The 14,202-nt window shown below is 42.4% G+C and overlaps 3 protein-coding genes across 7 annotated transcripts in view; 1 reads left to right on the top strand and 2 right to left on the bottom strand.

The window, feature by feature from the left end:
• The window catches only part of RANBP9 (RAN binding protein 9), a 127,806-nt gene extending 122,722 nt beyond the window's left edge, over positions 1 to 5,084 (top strand). Inside the window, exon 14 of the mRNA XM_003416486.3 lies at positions 3,297 to 5,084. Coding sequence (XP_003416534.3) covers positions 3,297 to 3,427 — 131 coding nt within the window. The 3' untranslated portion in view covers positions 3,428 to 5,084. The remainder of the gene's footprint in view (positions 1 to 3,296) is intronic.
• A 7-nt stretch (positions 5,085 to 5,091) lies between these two features.
• On the bottom strand, positions 5,092 to 8,774 carry NOL7 (nucleolar protein 7). Its single transcript, XM_003416461.4, has 8 exons — positions 8,403 to 8,774; positions 8,268 to 8,328; positions 7,561 to 7,619; positions 6,302 to 6,333; positions 5,980 to 6,061; positions 5,684 to 5,805; positions 5,529 to 5,606; positions 5,092 to 5,200 (listed from the first exon to the last, which is right to left on the bottom strand). Exons 1-8 carry the CDS (start codon positions 8,663 to 8,665, stop codon positions 5,112 to 5,114), a joined length of 786 nt encoding a protein of 261 aa, XP_003416509.1. The 5' UTR covers positions 8,666 to 8,774; the 3' UTR covers positions 5,092 to 5,111.
• A 3,758-nt stretch (positions 8,775 to 12,532) lies between these two features.
• Positions 12,533 to 14,202, bottom strand: part of SIRT5 (sirtuin 5) — a 50,483-nt gene continuing 48,813 nt past the window's right edge. For all 5 annotated transcript variants that reach the window (XM_064280839.1, XM_064280818.1, XM_064280832.1 and 2 more), the window contains one exon: positions 12,533 to 12,667. In XM_064280839.1, the coding sequence (XP_064136909.1) occupies positions 12,592 to 12,667 (76 nt within the window). In that variant the 3' untranslated portion in view covers positions 12,533 to 12,591. The remainder of the gene's footprint in view (positions 12,668 to 14,202) is intronic.

Raw genomic sequence — 14,202 nt, 5'->3', positions numbered from 1 at the left:
TCTGAGAAGGTTGAATTTGATCCGCTAGATCAGGATTCCTAGCTAGCGATCAGTGTCCCCCCCCTCATGCCCCGTACCTCTTTGCTTGAGATGTTTCCAGTGGGCAGGGGTGACTTGAGCACGCAATCACAGCTCCCACGTTTAAAATACAACCGCAAGAGGCTTCCAGGTGACTTGAGTAACCAGTCAATACCAACCCTTGAGGTTAAATTACATCTCCATTTAAATAAATTCATCTGTATCCTTTCATATAAAAAGGGTGGCTGAGGAAGTGAAGGATTTAAATAGTGATTTCTACTGTTGCTTCACTCAGGCTTGTTCGGGTGTGAGCATGCAGTAAGAAACTTGAATTCACTGTTCCCTTGGTTGGTTTCTATACCTATGAGCAACTAACTGCCAGGTATTAGTGTCCTTTAACAAATGCACTTGTAACAAACTTCGTATATCTTTAACCGCCTATTTTGTGCTTTTATATATAACTAGGGTTGTTTGCCTAAAACTGTATAATTTCTAGGCAATTCAGGGGGGGTTCAAAGGTAACTTACATGAGTAACTTTTCATCCACCTTAGAATCCAGTTCCCCAGTTCACTCCAGTTTAGGAGTCTGAATTGTGCCTTTTAGGCCCTTTTAGGTTCAAGAGGATTTTAGGAACATGTTTCAAACTTTTAGGAAGATTAGGGCAGTGCCACAAAGAGTAGATTAGAGAGTAATTCCAACAGAGACTTGCAGTAACAGCCAGGACTAGCATGGCAGGGAAGTGAAGGAAGCAATGAAAAGTGCTCACGTTTGAGCTTTTGCTGTTTGTCTTTATAAAATTCATCATTTGTAAAGGTCTAATACAGAGGTTTGAAAATAGATGTACTTTGTGTTGTAGTTTTCACAAATTTAGAATTTGAATATAATAATGTGAATTTTCTTTGGTTAATGTGTTGACTTTTCTTTGGTTATATGAAATTCATTTAGCTCTTTTGGTAAAAACGAATGAGTAACAGTGCTGGAATTGTAGGGCAAATTATGCTTATGGCTTAACTGTTAATTGTCTTTTTGAAAGTATACATTATCGGTAATCATGAAGACCTAATTGGAAGAATTTTTGGAGAGAAGTGACCAATTTTCTTAAGATAATTTTTGATTTCTTGGGTTAGCTTCAAGGGAGTTCAATTCTTAAATATTAAATTGCTTAGGACTTTTATCCAAGTTGTATGTATTCTTACATATTGTGCTATATTATGTAGATTGTTATATTTATGTAATTCCTGCAAAATTAATGACAGGCTTATTAAATTGCTTTGTACATGTGTGTACACACATATATTGTGCTATATTACGTAGGTATAGGTTCATCTAAAAATAATGTTTGAAGTTATTAATTGTATATAATTCCTGCCTAATATGCCAAAAAAATGTTAAAGGTTGTATAAAAATCAAGTGGTAGTGGTAGTAATGACAGTAGCATCATCAGAACCTGTCTAACTTCAGGGAGAATAATGACCTGGATCAAGAGCAGCTCAAGGCTGGTCCCTGTGAGGTGGAGGTCAAACATACCTCCACTCTCCAACATTTGCTACCAGTTCTGACACCAGCCATCCCTCCCACAGCACTCTGCTTCTCTTCTGGGTTTGATAATCCATTGTGCAATGGCCACACAGAACTCACGGAGCATACGTACAGTCAAGTGGTTTATTAGGGAACAGGGTACAACTCAAAGATCAGATCAACAAGTCAGGAATCAGGATCAGGAAGAATGTAGGCACTCTCCCTTCTTTAGTGCAGGTCAGCTCTTAGCCCCTCAGGATAGGCTTCTCCTGGCCCTGTTGTCTGTTGCCACTGGCTCTGCCCCTGGGCTCCTTCCTGGCCAGTTTCTACTGGCTCTGCTGTTGGGCCCCCTTCCGGGCCTCTTGCTGTCTTCAGTATTACAGCCTTTGACCCATGTTACAGCTCTTCCAGGAGGTTCCTTGCCTCCTTCCTCTCTCTGTCTCCTCATCTCTGGGGGGGTAGCCAATTAAATACACAAACTCCTTGCTAGTTTCAAAGCATGGCACTCCCACTGGCCAGACACTTCATTTGCATAGTAGGCCCCACTGGGTTGCAACTCACCTCACTTGCATACTCTGTTGACCATCCCTGCAAAAGGTACATACCAGTAACAGGGCAGGCTACAACTCAGGACCAGACAAAAAGTTAATAAACCAGCTTGTTTGCAGCTTACCCAGGAAATGTCAACCTGGGAAAAAATAATAAACCTTTTTGAGATAGAAAACTAGGGCAAAGGTAACCCCCTCAGGGCTTGGTGGGGGGGGGGGTTTCTTAAACTTTTTCAAAAAAAAGAAAAAAAGACGAGGCAAAAGACCACATAAAGGAACTCATTTCACCACAGATGGTTATAACCAGATGTCTGCCTTGCCAAAATAAAATTGCAGTAAAGTAGCTCTAGATGCCTCCCTTTCAACAAGGTTATGTCCCTGTGAACCTTCAAGAGATGTTTCCTTTTAAGTGTGTATTTTCTGTTATCACACTGATCTTGTGGTAAAAATTTTGTTGTTGATTCAAGTTAAGGCTGAATTAGTTTGAACCATACAGTCAGTCCTTAGAATAGGTAAAAAATGTTTACCACTATCAAAATTTAGTTAAAAAGTAGTGCCTTGCCACAGAGTAGTCCGTAATCTTGTGTGTCTTTTCTTGAACATTTTCATTTTTATATTTTTCTCTTGTACCTTTAAATCCTGAACTTTTATTTTTGTTTCATTCCTTCTGAAATTTTCCTTTTCCTCCTCCCACCACCACACTGCAACCTCTGAATCAGCCATGTGTCAAAGTTTTTGCCCTTTAAGTCAGCAGGGCCTATAAAGGACCCATTAGTGATTTATCAATTTACATAAACCTAAAAGTTTGCATACTGTCTTCAAAGGCAAAATCACCAGCTTCCATGAGTTTGGTCACTTCTATCATAAGTTCATTTTATAATCTCTGTCAGAGCACAGACTTTGGTAACTCTACTGCCTTTGTACTGCAACTGTCTGACAAACATTCCGGTATGCAGGGTCCTGAAAATTTTTATTGACAGTTTTTTAAAAGATTGAACTACAGGTTGAAAATTAGCTCCTCCAAAATTATAGGGTGGTTTTGCTCTATCATAGGAAACAGAAAACTGGAAAGGGCACCCACCGTATTCCAAACATCAGGTCACTATTACAGTTACATCTTTCCCATCATAGTTAGTATGAAAGTAAACACTTGGGTACCTGACACTTAAAAACATCTTGCTAATTTCCGTTTTTTAACCTTTTTTTCTCAGAAACCCACAATCTGCCAAAGCAACCTCCACTTGCCCTAGCCATGGGACAGGCCACACAATGTCTAGGACTGATGGCTCGATCAGGAATTGGATCTTGTGCTTTTGCCACAGTGGAAGACTACCTACATTAGCTATGCATTTAAAGAGCTCAGACTTATATTGTGGCATATAGTCAACACGGAAGTAGACCAGCTCTGCTGATTGGAAATTTAGATTTTTTAATTATGTACTGGGGACAGGTTTTTGTCGCTTTACATTGCTTCCTAGTTTACAGCATGATGCAAATGATTTTCTAACTTAGCGTTAGGAGAAATTATTTTCCATCTTTAACCTCTTAGTTGTCTAAGAGTTTAATATTACCGGATTTCAGACATTCAAATTGATCATCACAGATCCTTTAAAACAATTACCTAAAAGAAACCAAAAAGTCCTGCCTTCTTGGGGGGGGGGGGAGGGGTAAGGAAATGGAACAAGTTGTGTTTGTATTAGCATGTGGGTGATGTAAACTTCAAATCGGGAGATGTTCCGACCCCCTACTCCCATATAAGCATTCAATCAGTGTAACTTGCAAAACGCATAAACATTTGACAGTTTGAATTTATAGTGTTGATGGAAAAAATCATTTTTAATGTGTACTGTAAAACTTGAAATACTCAGGAGCTGAGTGAATATGTTTGTTGCTACTTACAATCCCGACCTGTTAGTCCCAGTAGTTTTGTTTTAACATGGTCTTTTTCAGCTTTGTTTCCTGTTTAACTACAGACGACTTCTGTTGTAGACTCACAAGTTTAACTGTTGTATTATAACAGTATTACATGTCAACAGTGTGGTTATGACCTTTATTTATATAAAAACCAAATATTTAGTCAATTTACCGTGTCTTAATTTAATCTTTGTACACCTTCCATTTTTAAGTGCTTAAATGAGTACTATATTGCAATAAAAATGTAGTGATATAATTAACCAGCCATTAAAAATTTACTTCTACAGATACTAGAGTGTTGAGTTTATATACTAGGTACTTATATGCTTCCTATAATTCATATAGAACAATTAAAATCTATAGTTTTTTACTATCAGTCTGAGCTCACAATCTAAGACTGCCTCCAGTTTACTTGGCCTCCCTGGATTACAGTCAAACTAAATACTATAAAATAGGAAATTAATTTCTTTGTTTGTTTTCACAGTCATAATATGGCATGTGAAACTTGCCGTCAAGTGAACAAGCTGTTCAACATGATAGCGTATCTTTTGGTGTGGTAACGGAGATGCTGGTTGGCCATTTTCTACACTGAAGCTTGAACCTTCTCTAAAAGGAATATTTATCTATGTTTAGATTTGGCACTCGTGCACAATTATTTCATGAGGCTACTCATTAACATTACAAAGCAATATTCTGTGCACAAATTCTCATTAATAGCACTGAGACATCTGAGAGACTAAGGCAGGCACCTGAGAGCTGCAGCTGGAAGACTCTTCCTGGAGGTCCATTTCTCCTCTTTCCCACCCACACACACCCTGGTGGAGGCAGACAGAGGTGCTGTTACTGGTGTGGGTATTGCTTGTATTTCACTGAATGGATAAACACAAGAAAGGAAGATAATTCCTTTTAAACTGCTTTTTCTTTCAGGACCCTCAAAGACTACAAAGTGTGATTGTACTCCAGAGAATGAAATGTAGCACAGTCTTTCCCCAGACAGATTTATGATCTCTATAACAACCCCTTAAAATGAATTAGTTTATTAGTTTCAGAAAAAGTTAATCTTCTAAATTAACTAAAGCCTATACATAAAAAAAAGTACTGAAATTCTTTATTTAGCTTCGATTTATCCTCCCAGATGCTTTCATCTTTCTGAACATCCACCGTCTTTTAAACCTCTTGGCATTTTGTTTTTTCTGGACTCCTAAAATAGAAAGTGGTGTACAATAAGAATATTAGATATACAGAAGTCCCAGAAAACACAGAATTCAAAATGTGTTGTAAAAATTGCCTAGTTTACTTAATGTTAAGTGCTAAAATTAGGTCTATTAAGTTAGATTGTACATTGGATTTACATACATGCTACAATGATCCGTTTTTCAGAAGCAACTTTAAATATGAGTACAGAAACCATTATAAGGAAAAAATTGATACTTCCTAATTACCTGAACATTTAACTACCTCCTTTTTAAAAAGAACATTATTCAAATATTTAAAACTACCAGAGCCATGAAAATAAAGCTGGATCTTACCCCATGTATTACTCAAGAACTGGGCTGCAGCCTTTTTCACCGGCAACCTCTTGTTGGCGAGAGACAGGAACTTATTTACTACAAAAGATCATTATTTATCACTTCTTTGTCTTAGCTGCAGTAAAAAGCGAGAAAGTAGTACACAAGGAAATTACCAGTAGTTCTGTTGGTTCCTGGACCATATAAAGAATTCTGAATGAAGGCTTTGGCTGCTTGTTGCCTTGAATCTCTCAGATCTTGGTCTTTGAGCCTTAGAGCCACGTAGCTTTTGTTCTGGCTGGTAGTACAAAAGACCAAAATGAATTGAGGTTGATACATGGGTATTCTCAAAGTATTTGTGTTAGCTGTTTCATAAATAGCAATAAACATCTAAATATTAATTTTGTATATGCACAGATAATGAATGAAACTAAATTAGAGGGCTACAAGAACAAAAGACAACTCTTATTACCTGACAGACTGTACTTTTTGCACTTTAGCTTTCTTGGAGTCATTTCCTTTTTCATGGTCTTCATTTTTCTTTTGCAAATTAACTAAAAATTTAAGTTACATTTTCTAATTAGCATTATCAGAAAGTAAATTATGAATATTTATTGGAATTCACTTTTAAATATCTACTACACACCAACTTGGCCGTGACTTTCATTTGTCAGAAATAACAGAACCATTTCGAGTTGACTTTGGCCAGGCAGATGCCCATGCTCTCCTTTAGATATGACTGAAAATATCTAGAAATGCACTTGATGCTTTTATGAAATTAGAGTAGTTCATACCTTCTTTCAACTTTCCTGGTGATTTCTTTATGCTAAGAACAAAAAAACATGCTGGTTAGAATGGCAGACAGCAAAGATTACTATGTTAAACTCTTTCACCTGGTTGTTGCCTCCCCCTTCATTACTGCTGTCCTCAGTTTTACTTAGGATCTTAGCAAAAGTCACTCCCTGAGGCATCGCCCCCCCTCCCTGCCAACTCCCAATCAACAAACAAGCATATGCTACCCTGGGAGTATTTGCTCAGAATTTACAATTTGGAAGCACATTTGCAGGCTTCTGAAGAATGGTGATTAATGGATTGCTGTGGTTAATGCAGTGAAAGTCAACAGGTTACCTAACACGGTTTTTAAGGTAAGTGAAAGGTTAATAGGTCTGCTTCATTTTATTCGGGGAAGTCAGAAAGGATTCATTCAATGGTTTAGACACAGAAGACAAGGACCACCTTCAAGAAGTCTACAGTTTCATGAGACACAAATGTAAACTGGTTAAGACAAAGAGATGCCTATAGAAAAACCCTTGCAAGGTAGAAAAGCTACACAAAAGAGCTCTACTGAAAATCTGAAAACCCCTGAACTAAAGTGTTTAGGGGTCAAAATTCTGAACTGAGAGCACTAAGATAGAAGAAAATCCCAAGCATTTAGAAGTCTCATTTAGTAGGGTTTGGATCATTTCATGAGATGGGCAAAAAAGAGAATTACTAACGTTTCTGACTTTAAATGTTCAGTGATGGCAAAGCTGCTAAATGAAACGGGGAGCGAGGATGGGCAGGCTGGTGGCAGGAAAGCAAATTTAGGGCAAGTTGAGTTCAAGGGGAGCCCTGCTGGCACAGTGGTTAAGAGTAGAAATCCTATGGGACAGTTCTAACCTGTCCTATAAGGTCACCATGAGTCTGAATCCACTTGACAGCAACAGCTTTGGTTGGTTGAGTTCAAGGAACCTGTGGATAAATATCTGTTGCCCCAGTAAATGATACATTTCAAAACAGTTGTATTCACCACCATGTACCCTGCCCCTAGCACAGTGACAAAATTTACTAAATGAATACACTGGGGATCAGGAACTCAGAAGGTGGACTTCCACATGGGAATGAACAAAAAGGCATTTTCCTTTACGTTTCCCACCAAATTCAAACACTTCACTAATTCAGGCTCTACAGTTTCTTCAGTTACCTGGCCGCAAATAAATGTACCAGTGTGTAATTCCACTATTTCAAAGCTGCGTGTACGTAAACAAGTATTACAGTAAGACCCATTACTTACTTAGTTTGGGAAGCTGTAGTTAACTTCTCTAGAATAGCATCTGGAAGAAGTTTTCTTTTCTTGGATAAAAACATTTAAAAATCAATAAAAGTGATGTACACGACAGTATGTCAGGAGTTGCTTTTGAAATTACGATTTTAAGAACGGCCCAACATCTCGGCAAATAAATCAATTAAGCTGAATACAAACCCAAGTATCACTAAGGTGTTAGAAGATTGGTCCCCTGAAGATATCTGAAAGATCAGAACCTATCCTGAATCCTTTGGAAAACGTGGTGAAAACTGGGCAGGGGCCCACCACATTCCAACCCTCACGTCATATCTATCAGGAGTCCTGCCATTGACAACCTTTCTGTGGGGAGTATGCCCCCCGCAAAAAAGACAACTGATATTTGTATAGCCCATAATTTACAAGGAACCTCATTTAGTTCCCACAGCAACCTAGTTTCAGATATATAATTACACCTTAGCGAGAGTAAATGATAGGGTCCCATGAGTGTCAGTGCTGGGCAGCGCACCCTTAACAAACAACGCTTCCCACTACATGTTCAATGGATGGACAGCAATGGGTACAAGCATCTTTCTTTCCACCGTTGTCAGAACGCACATTAGCGACTTGTCTCCACCCCGACATCCTACTAATCCAAATGGCATCAAACGTGGGAATTCTACCTCGGGCCGTGGTGGCCTCCCTACCCGCTAACTAACCTTCTGTTCGATGAACAGCTCCTCGCGTCGTTTCCTCTTCTCCTTCAGGAGAATTTTATCCCTGGGAGAGAGAAGGACAAGTCAGCTCGGGGAGGGACAAGCGGGACCGGGTGGGCCAGGCGGCGGGCTCCGAACCTGCGCGCAGTCTCTCGCACTCGCCGCTCCTCTTCTTTCGCTTCCGCCTGGGCACTGGCGAAAGTCAGCTCCTCCGGGGCCTCGTCGTCAAACTCGTCGTCCCCTTCCTCGTCTTCCTCCAGCGGCTCGGCAGCCGCGCCGCTGCTGGGCTGTCCCAGCAGCAGACCGTGCTCCGCCGCCTCCTCCGAAGCCGGCTGCCCCTCATCTACCATCGCCTCCGCGGAAGCCGGAGTGCAAGACGCCCGTGGTCGGAGCTGCACCATGTCCCACGCAGCGCCGGACCGTCTGACCTCTGACCTGGAAGCAGCTCTCAAGCCGCTAGGGTTTGAACGATCAAATGACACGGGATTTCATCGCCCCCTGCAGGATCGGAGGCCCCTCTGAGCTGCGCTGATGTGGGGCTGCCACGGAAGGGCGACGGCGCATGCGTAGAGCGGGGGGGGGGCGGGCGTGGCCCCTCCCCCGCGCCGCTCCTTCTTCGGGGGGAACTTCCGGCGGCGGAACGCTCTGGGGCGCCCTCGGCCCAACTGGAAGTCTCCGACTGCGACAGCCGCGGGGGTGGGTTTTGCCTCAAGGCGGGCGAGATCCGTCGTGCCGCCCTCGGCTAGGATGCTGAGAGCAGGGTTGGTCCCCGCGCTCCTCGAGACGGGCTGTCGCAGTCACGGCCTGTGGTGCCCAGAAACCCAGTCACCGCGCCTCGGGTCGCCGTGCCGCCGCCTTTTTTTAGCGGCAGGATCAGCTTGGTCGATCCAATCCAGTATTTGTCGATTCGGCTCTCTTCACTCTGCCTCCCCGAAGAAACAGGGTCTCAGAGGACGCTGTTTGGTTAAGCCTTGCTGTCACCGGCGATAAACAAGTGGGACACGGCCTGTGCTTGGCACCTGGGCCGGCCGATTCTCAGGCTTCCCGACCGCCAGCGTGAAGGAGCCCTTCAGCCGCTCCCTGTCCCTCCCGCTGGCGTGTTCCTCGCGGCCACAGCCCTAGTCAGTCTGCTGATTGCCGGGCTTCCTCTGAGAGTGTAAGCTCCGTGGGAGTCGGGACCTCGTCTGGACCTTGTCGGCTGTACCGCTGAGACCGCCATCAGTGTCTGACCCATCGCAGATGCTGTGGAAAAAAAGACAGGACTTCAACGTTCCTCGCTGGCTGGAACCCAGGTGCTGTTCTCTTCGTGTGTGTGTGTGTGTGTGTGTGTGTGTGTGTGTGTGTGTATTTTCCTGGCATATTTTGCTCCTTTACGCGGCCTTTTATAATCTTTCTGTTCATCTTGTCTTATATACAATGCCAAATGACAAGATCTCCCACTTCTTACGCATTTGTACACCCCGCCCCCTCTACTGATAGGCACTCCCCCATGTGGAACTCCTATTTATACTTCAAAACACTCCCATCCAGGCTGACCTCCTCCTCCTAAAGCCTATCGGGCACCTTAACATCTACCCCACCCCCACTCTGCCTGTCTCTAACTGTGCTGTCCTCTGAGCCGGGCACAGATTTCCGTTACTGTAGTTTCTGCATTGTGTAAGAACTGTGCATAGGACGGTTATTCCAACCATTCTGTGAGCTCCTCGAGGGCAAGTTCCTTGTCTTACTCATCATTTTATTTCTAATGTCTAATCAAATGGTAGATATCCAATAAATGTTAAATTGAATAATTCCATTTCACACATTTGCTATTTTTAATTCTGCTATCGTTTTCTCTAATTTAGAAGCAACTCCTAATTTTAAAACATAACAAAACCAAAACATGGAAAAATTATATACACCACCACAAGAAAAGGCCCAGTATGAGAGAAGTTGCAAATAACAGTTCTGAAACCTCTGGGCCTTTTTAGATACGAAAAATAAAATCAGATTTCCTGAGACACTGTGTTGACGCATTCTTGCTATCTCTGGGGAAGTGTGTAAGTTAATTTTAACAAGGTCAAGGACAAACTAATTAAAAGTGCAAGATGGTATTTTATGTACAAAAACTGTTTTATACATATTACAAAAACTATTACATGCATTACAAGTCTCCTCTGTGTGTATCCCTGTTTCACCCAGGATTACAGTGTAAAGCGTGAATCGAGCCCTAAGGGTGCCTGCCCGGTCCTCCCAACTCCTAGGTTAAGAACATCTCACTTCTCCATAGAAAGGACCTCTGAGGTTTATTAAAAATTATGACTTGCAAACGTAGTACAAAGTTTTAAACGAAAGTTTCGTGTCACCTATTTGTGCAAATGCCAAGCAAAACATTAACAGCAATTTTGCAAGGAACTGAGGTGATGTGGCTGTGGTGCAATGCATTACTTAATATGGCCCGTCTAGCCATGGTCTTGTAACTCCCACCCAAGTGACTGGGTGGGGCTGTGCAAAAAAGGTGATTGTGGTCCACCAAGCGGATTGGTCCATTTTGCCATCCCCCCGCTAGGCTTAAAAGAGAGACAGCTGCAGAGCAGAAGAGGCTCTCACCACTGTCAAGGAAGAAGAACTGAGAGCAGAGCGTGTCCTTTGGACCCAGGGTTCCTGCGCTGAGAATATCCTGAAACCAGGAGACCAAGAGACAGAAGGAGCTGTAACTCTGAAGATGGCAAGAAGCAGCAGCTGAGAAACTGCAGGAGAGACTAGCAGGAAACAGCACAGTGGGCTTCCCAGCTCATGTTGTGAAAAAGCTGGGTGCCTTCAGGCAGGAGGCAGAGTAGGGTGCCTCCAGGCACTTGGTGGAGCTAGGTTTGCCAAACCAGGGAGTTGGAGCTGAGTGCCTTTGGCCCAAGGCTTACTGACCAAGCTTTGTAACACTGGCCCAAGCAGGGGCAGAGGCCAAGGGCCAGAGAAGGCCGTGCCTGTGGGCATGGCTGGGAAGAAGCTGTCCTGATTGAAGAACTGAACTGAGCATTCCTGAATTGTAACCTGTTACTTCCCTAATAAATCCCATAATCATCAGTTTGGTCTGTGAGTTCTCTGTGGCCATTGCAACAAATTACTGAACCCAGCAGAGAAGTAAAGAGTGCTGTGGGAGGGACGGTTGGTGTCAGAATTGGTAAAGATGGTAGAGAGGGGTGGTATGTCTGACCTCTGCTTCAGAGGCATCAGCCTTGGGCTGTTGATCTTGATTCTCCTTCCCCCTTGTGAAGTTAGAGGAAGTCAGGCATTGCCCCCACAACATTTTTACAGTGGCCGAGGTGCATAATCACTCAAGGGGCCCACTTCATCCAAGGCTACCAGGGACCTTATGTACGACCTTCATACATTATTGGCTAAGGTCAGTTCTTCCCACCAGGCCTCTGATGCTTGTCCGATGGCATTCCAAGGGCCCTAGGTACTGTATGACATGGTGAGGTTCGAGAAGAGAGCTGAATTCTTCAGAAATTGAACTCTGAGGTAGTAAGAGCAATATTTTGTAAAGTCTAATGGGAAAACTCCCTTCAGAATTCAGTGCCTGGGAAAGCCTGGCAGACGCTGCAGAGACTGTATGTTTCTGCTTTGATGATACTGAGACATGGTCAACCCATCACCCCTTCCCTCCCAGGCTGTTAAGAAGCCCACAACTAAATTTTAGGCAGCTGTGTTTACCCTTGGGGTCCATATATTTAAAATCTTTTTCTCATCCTGATTTTCTACCTTGTTTATTTTCTCTTCCTTCCTTGCCTAAGTTCTTGTAAACTATTCCATGTTCTTTGAGGTAAGGCAGCCAAACAAGGGAAACAGAAAAGAAGACTCTGACAAAGACATCTCTTGGGCTAATGTCTTTATACAATAAATTACCAAGTGCACAGAGTGATTTTTATCTTCCACCAAAACTTGTGCAAAATTCAGATGAAAGAATACAAGTATTTACCTCCTCTCCCATCTTTGCCCAAATAACAAACATCCCAAACAGCAACAATATAATCAAGATTAAATAACTTTTAAAAAAAATCTAATTAGATGCTTTTTCCCATCCCAATAACCAACCAAACACTTCAGAGGTATCTTATGTTTCAGTTCAAACCAAATAATACGGAGTAACTTTACAGTTCTCTGACTCCTCCTTCTAAACACTTTTACTCTTGTTACTTCTCAGCCTCTAACCACTGATCAACAAGTTACATTCCAGCTCAGGGATCAGAGGATATTTTGGGATCTTCCGATATTCTGTTCATCACCCACAAGATTGTTTCTCTCGCATCGTGGCCCAGATGGACTATTATTTCTTCCTTCCCCAGGACAATTAAGAGACAGTTGCTGTTTCATGACGGGCCAGGGCTTCAGGAAGAGTTGTGCCACAAGGTCCCTGGAAATGAAACCTGAAATACAAGGACCAAATCCAGAAGAGTTACGAGCTATGGGTTAGCAAAATGAACATACTACTTCAGCAAGTCATACATTTCTTAGTTACACCTAGATTAAAACAAATCCCCGCAAATACGGTATTAAGAATTTCTGTGCCCACTTCTTTCATCTAGTTTCTGACAAGGTAAGATACGGACACTTCGCTGTGGGCTCACTATGTGGCCAAGAGAATTCAGGGAAGCAATTGCTTAGAGTTTATGTGCTATAAACAGGACTTTCATATTATGCGCTAGGGGAAGACATGATTGTAAGGTGTATTTTATGACTGTATAGCCAAACTCATCATTAAGTTTGTAACATCAAAATTTAAAGTTTAAAAAATATATGTATGCTACATTAAGACACCATTCGCATGTGCTGAGAACAAGAGAACAAAACAGCTCATATATAAGCTGGATTTTGGCTGGCCATAAGGATTGGCAACTCCAGGGTTAAGACAGCTATGGAATGCTGCATTCAGAACCCCGTATCTGAAGCTCTGTACCTGGGTTGGAAATCAAGTCTGCTTCTCTGTCAAAGGGGCTCAGATCCTACAAGCGTGAGTGGGATATTTCATTCTTTACTGTTAGGATTTCAAACAGCAAAGTTTCTGTCAGTTCATGATTTAGAGAACATAAGGATTTTAACTGAGAACAAGCTTCTCAAATTGTCCGTTGGAGTCAATGACTAGTCTCTGACCAGCAGTCAGAAAGTAGAAAGAAGAGAAAAGAGGGAGAAGAAAGAAGACAACTCAATGCTTCCTGCTTTGTTTGGGAAAAACACTTAGGACAGAGGAGAAAGAAAAAAAATATATATACGAATAAGAAACAAAAACAGGACGTTCTAGTGCATTATTAAGAAAAGCAAGTGAGCACAATAAAAAGTGGAGAATGCATTTCCTCAGTGGAATTCGTCATTCACATGAATTATTCAATGCAAAGCGTGAACGCCTTAACCCTCCAATGGAGTAAAGGTTCTCTCCAGCAAGTGCCATGGAATAGCCATCCTTGACCAAATGGCACCTCCAATCCTCCTGCCACTTGCGGCAGGCTGAACGCTGGCCCTAGAAAACTCACCAGCACAGAGGTTCTGGTCCCTTGTGGACTTTCCAAGAGTTATAGCCAGGCATGGACAGCTTTTATAGAGTTCCCAGATTCTCAGCTGCCAGATTTCCTTTCCCAAGGAAAGGACCTTCATGCCCCTTTCCTCACCCGCCCTTCTCCCACTTTACAAAAGCAAGCCACACCCTTCCCCTCCCTACCCATATACTACAGCCTTATCCCAGAGTATGAAAGCCAACGGGTGCCAAATAAAGGGACATTTAAAATATTGATGTCGATCTGAGGAAACAAATGATTTCTAAAGACAGGCCAACACATCATGCAAGTCAGCTGGTTTCAGTTCTGGCTTCCAAAGAGATTGAAAGAGGGTCTAATAGAGTTTTCAGTGAAGAGGTCACTAAAGGCTGTACAAAATCACCATGTATATTCTGGCATATAATGTGGAAGGA

This window comes from Loxodonta africana, chromosome 1, assembly GCF_030014295.1.
Source record: "Loxodonta africana isolate mLoxAfr1 chromosome 1, mLoxAfr1.hap2, whole genome shotgun sequence".
Lineage (NCBI taxonomy): Eukaryota > Metazoa > Chordata > Mammalia > Proboscidea > Elephantidae > Loxodonta > Loxodonta africana.
The sequence above is the reverse complement of the archived record's forward strand: the minus strand, read 5'-3'. Positions and strand labels throughout refer to the sequence as shown.

Coding starts and splice junctions, on each gene's coding strand:
- NOL7 (XM_003416461.4), bottom strand. CDS start 8,665: ATGGTGCAGCTCCGACCACGGGCGTCTTGCACTCCGGCTTCCGCGGAG. Junction 5,806..5,979: donor CAAAAAGTACAGTCTGTCAG/GTAATAAGAGTT, acceptor TTGTACTACCAG/CCAGAACAAAAGCTACGTGG. Junction 5,201..5,528: donor GTTCTTGAGTAATACATGGG/GTAAGATCCAGC, acceptor TTTCTATTTTAG/GAGTCCAGAAAAAACAAAAT.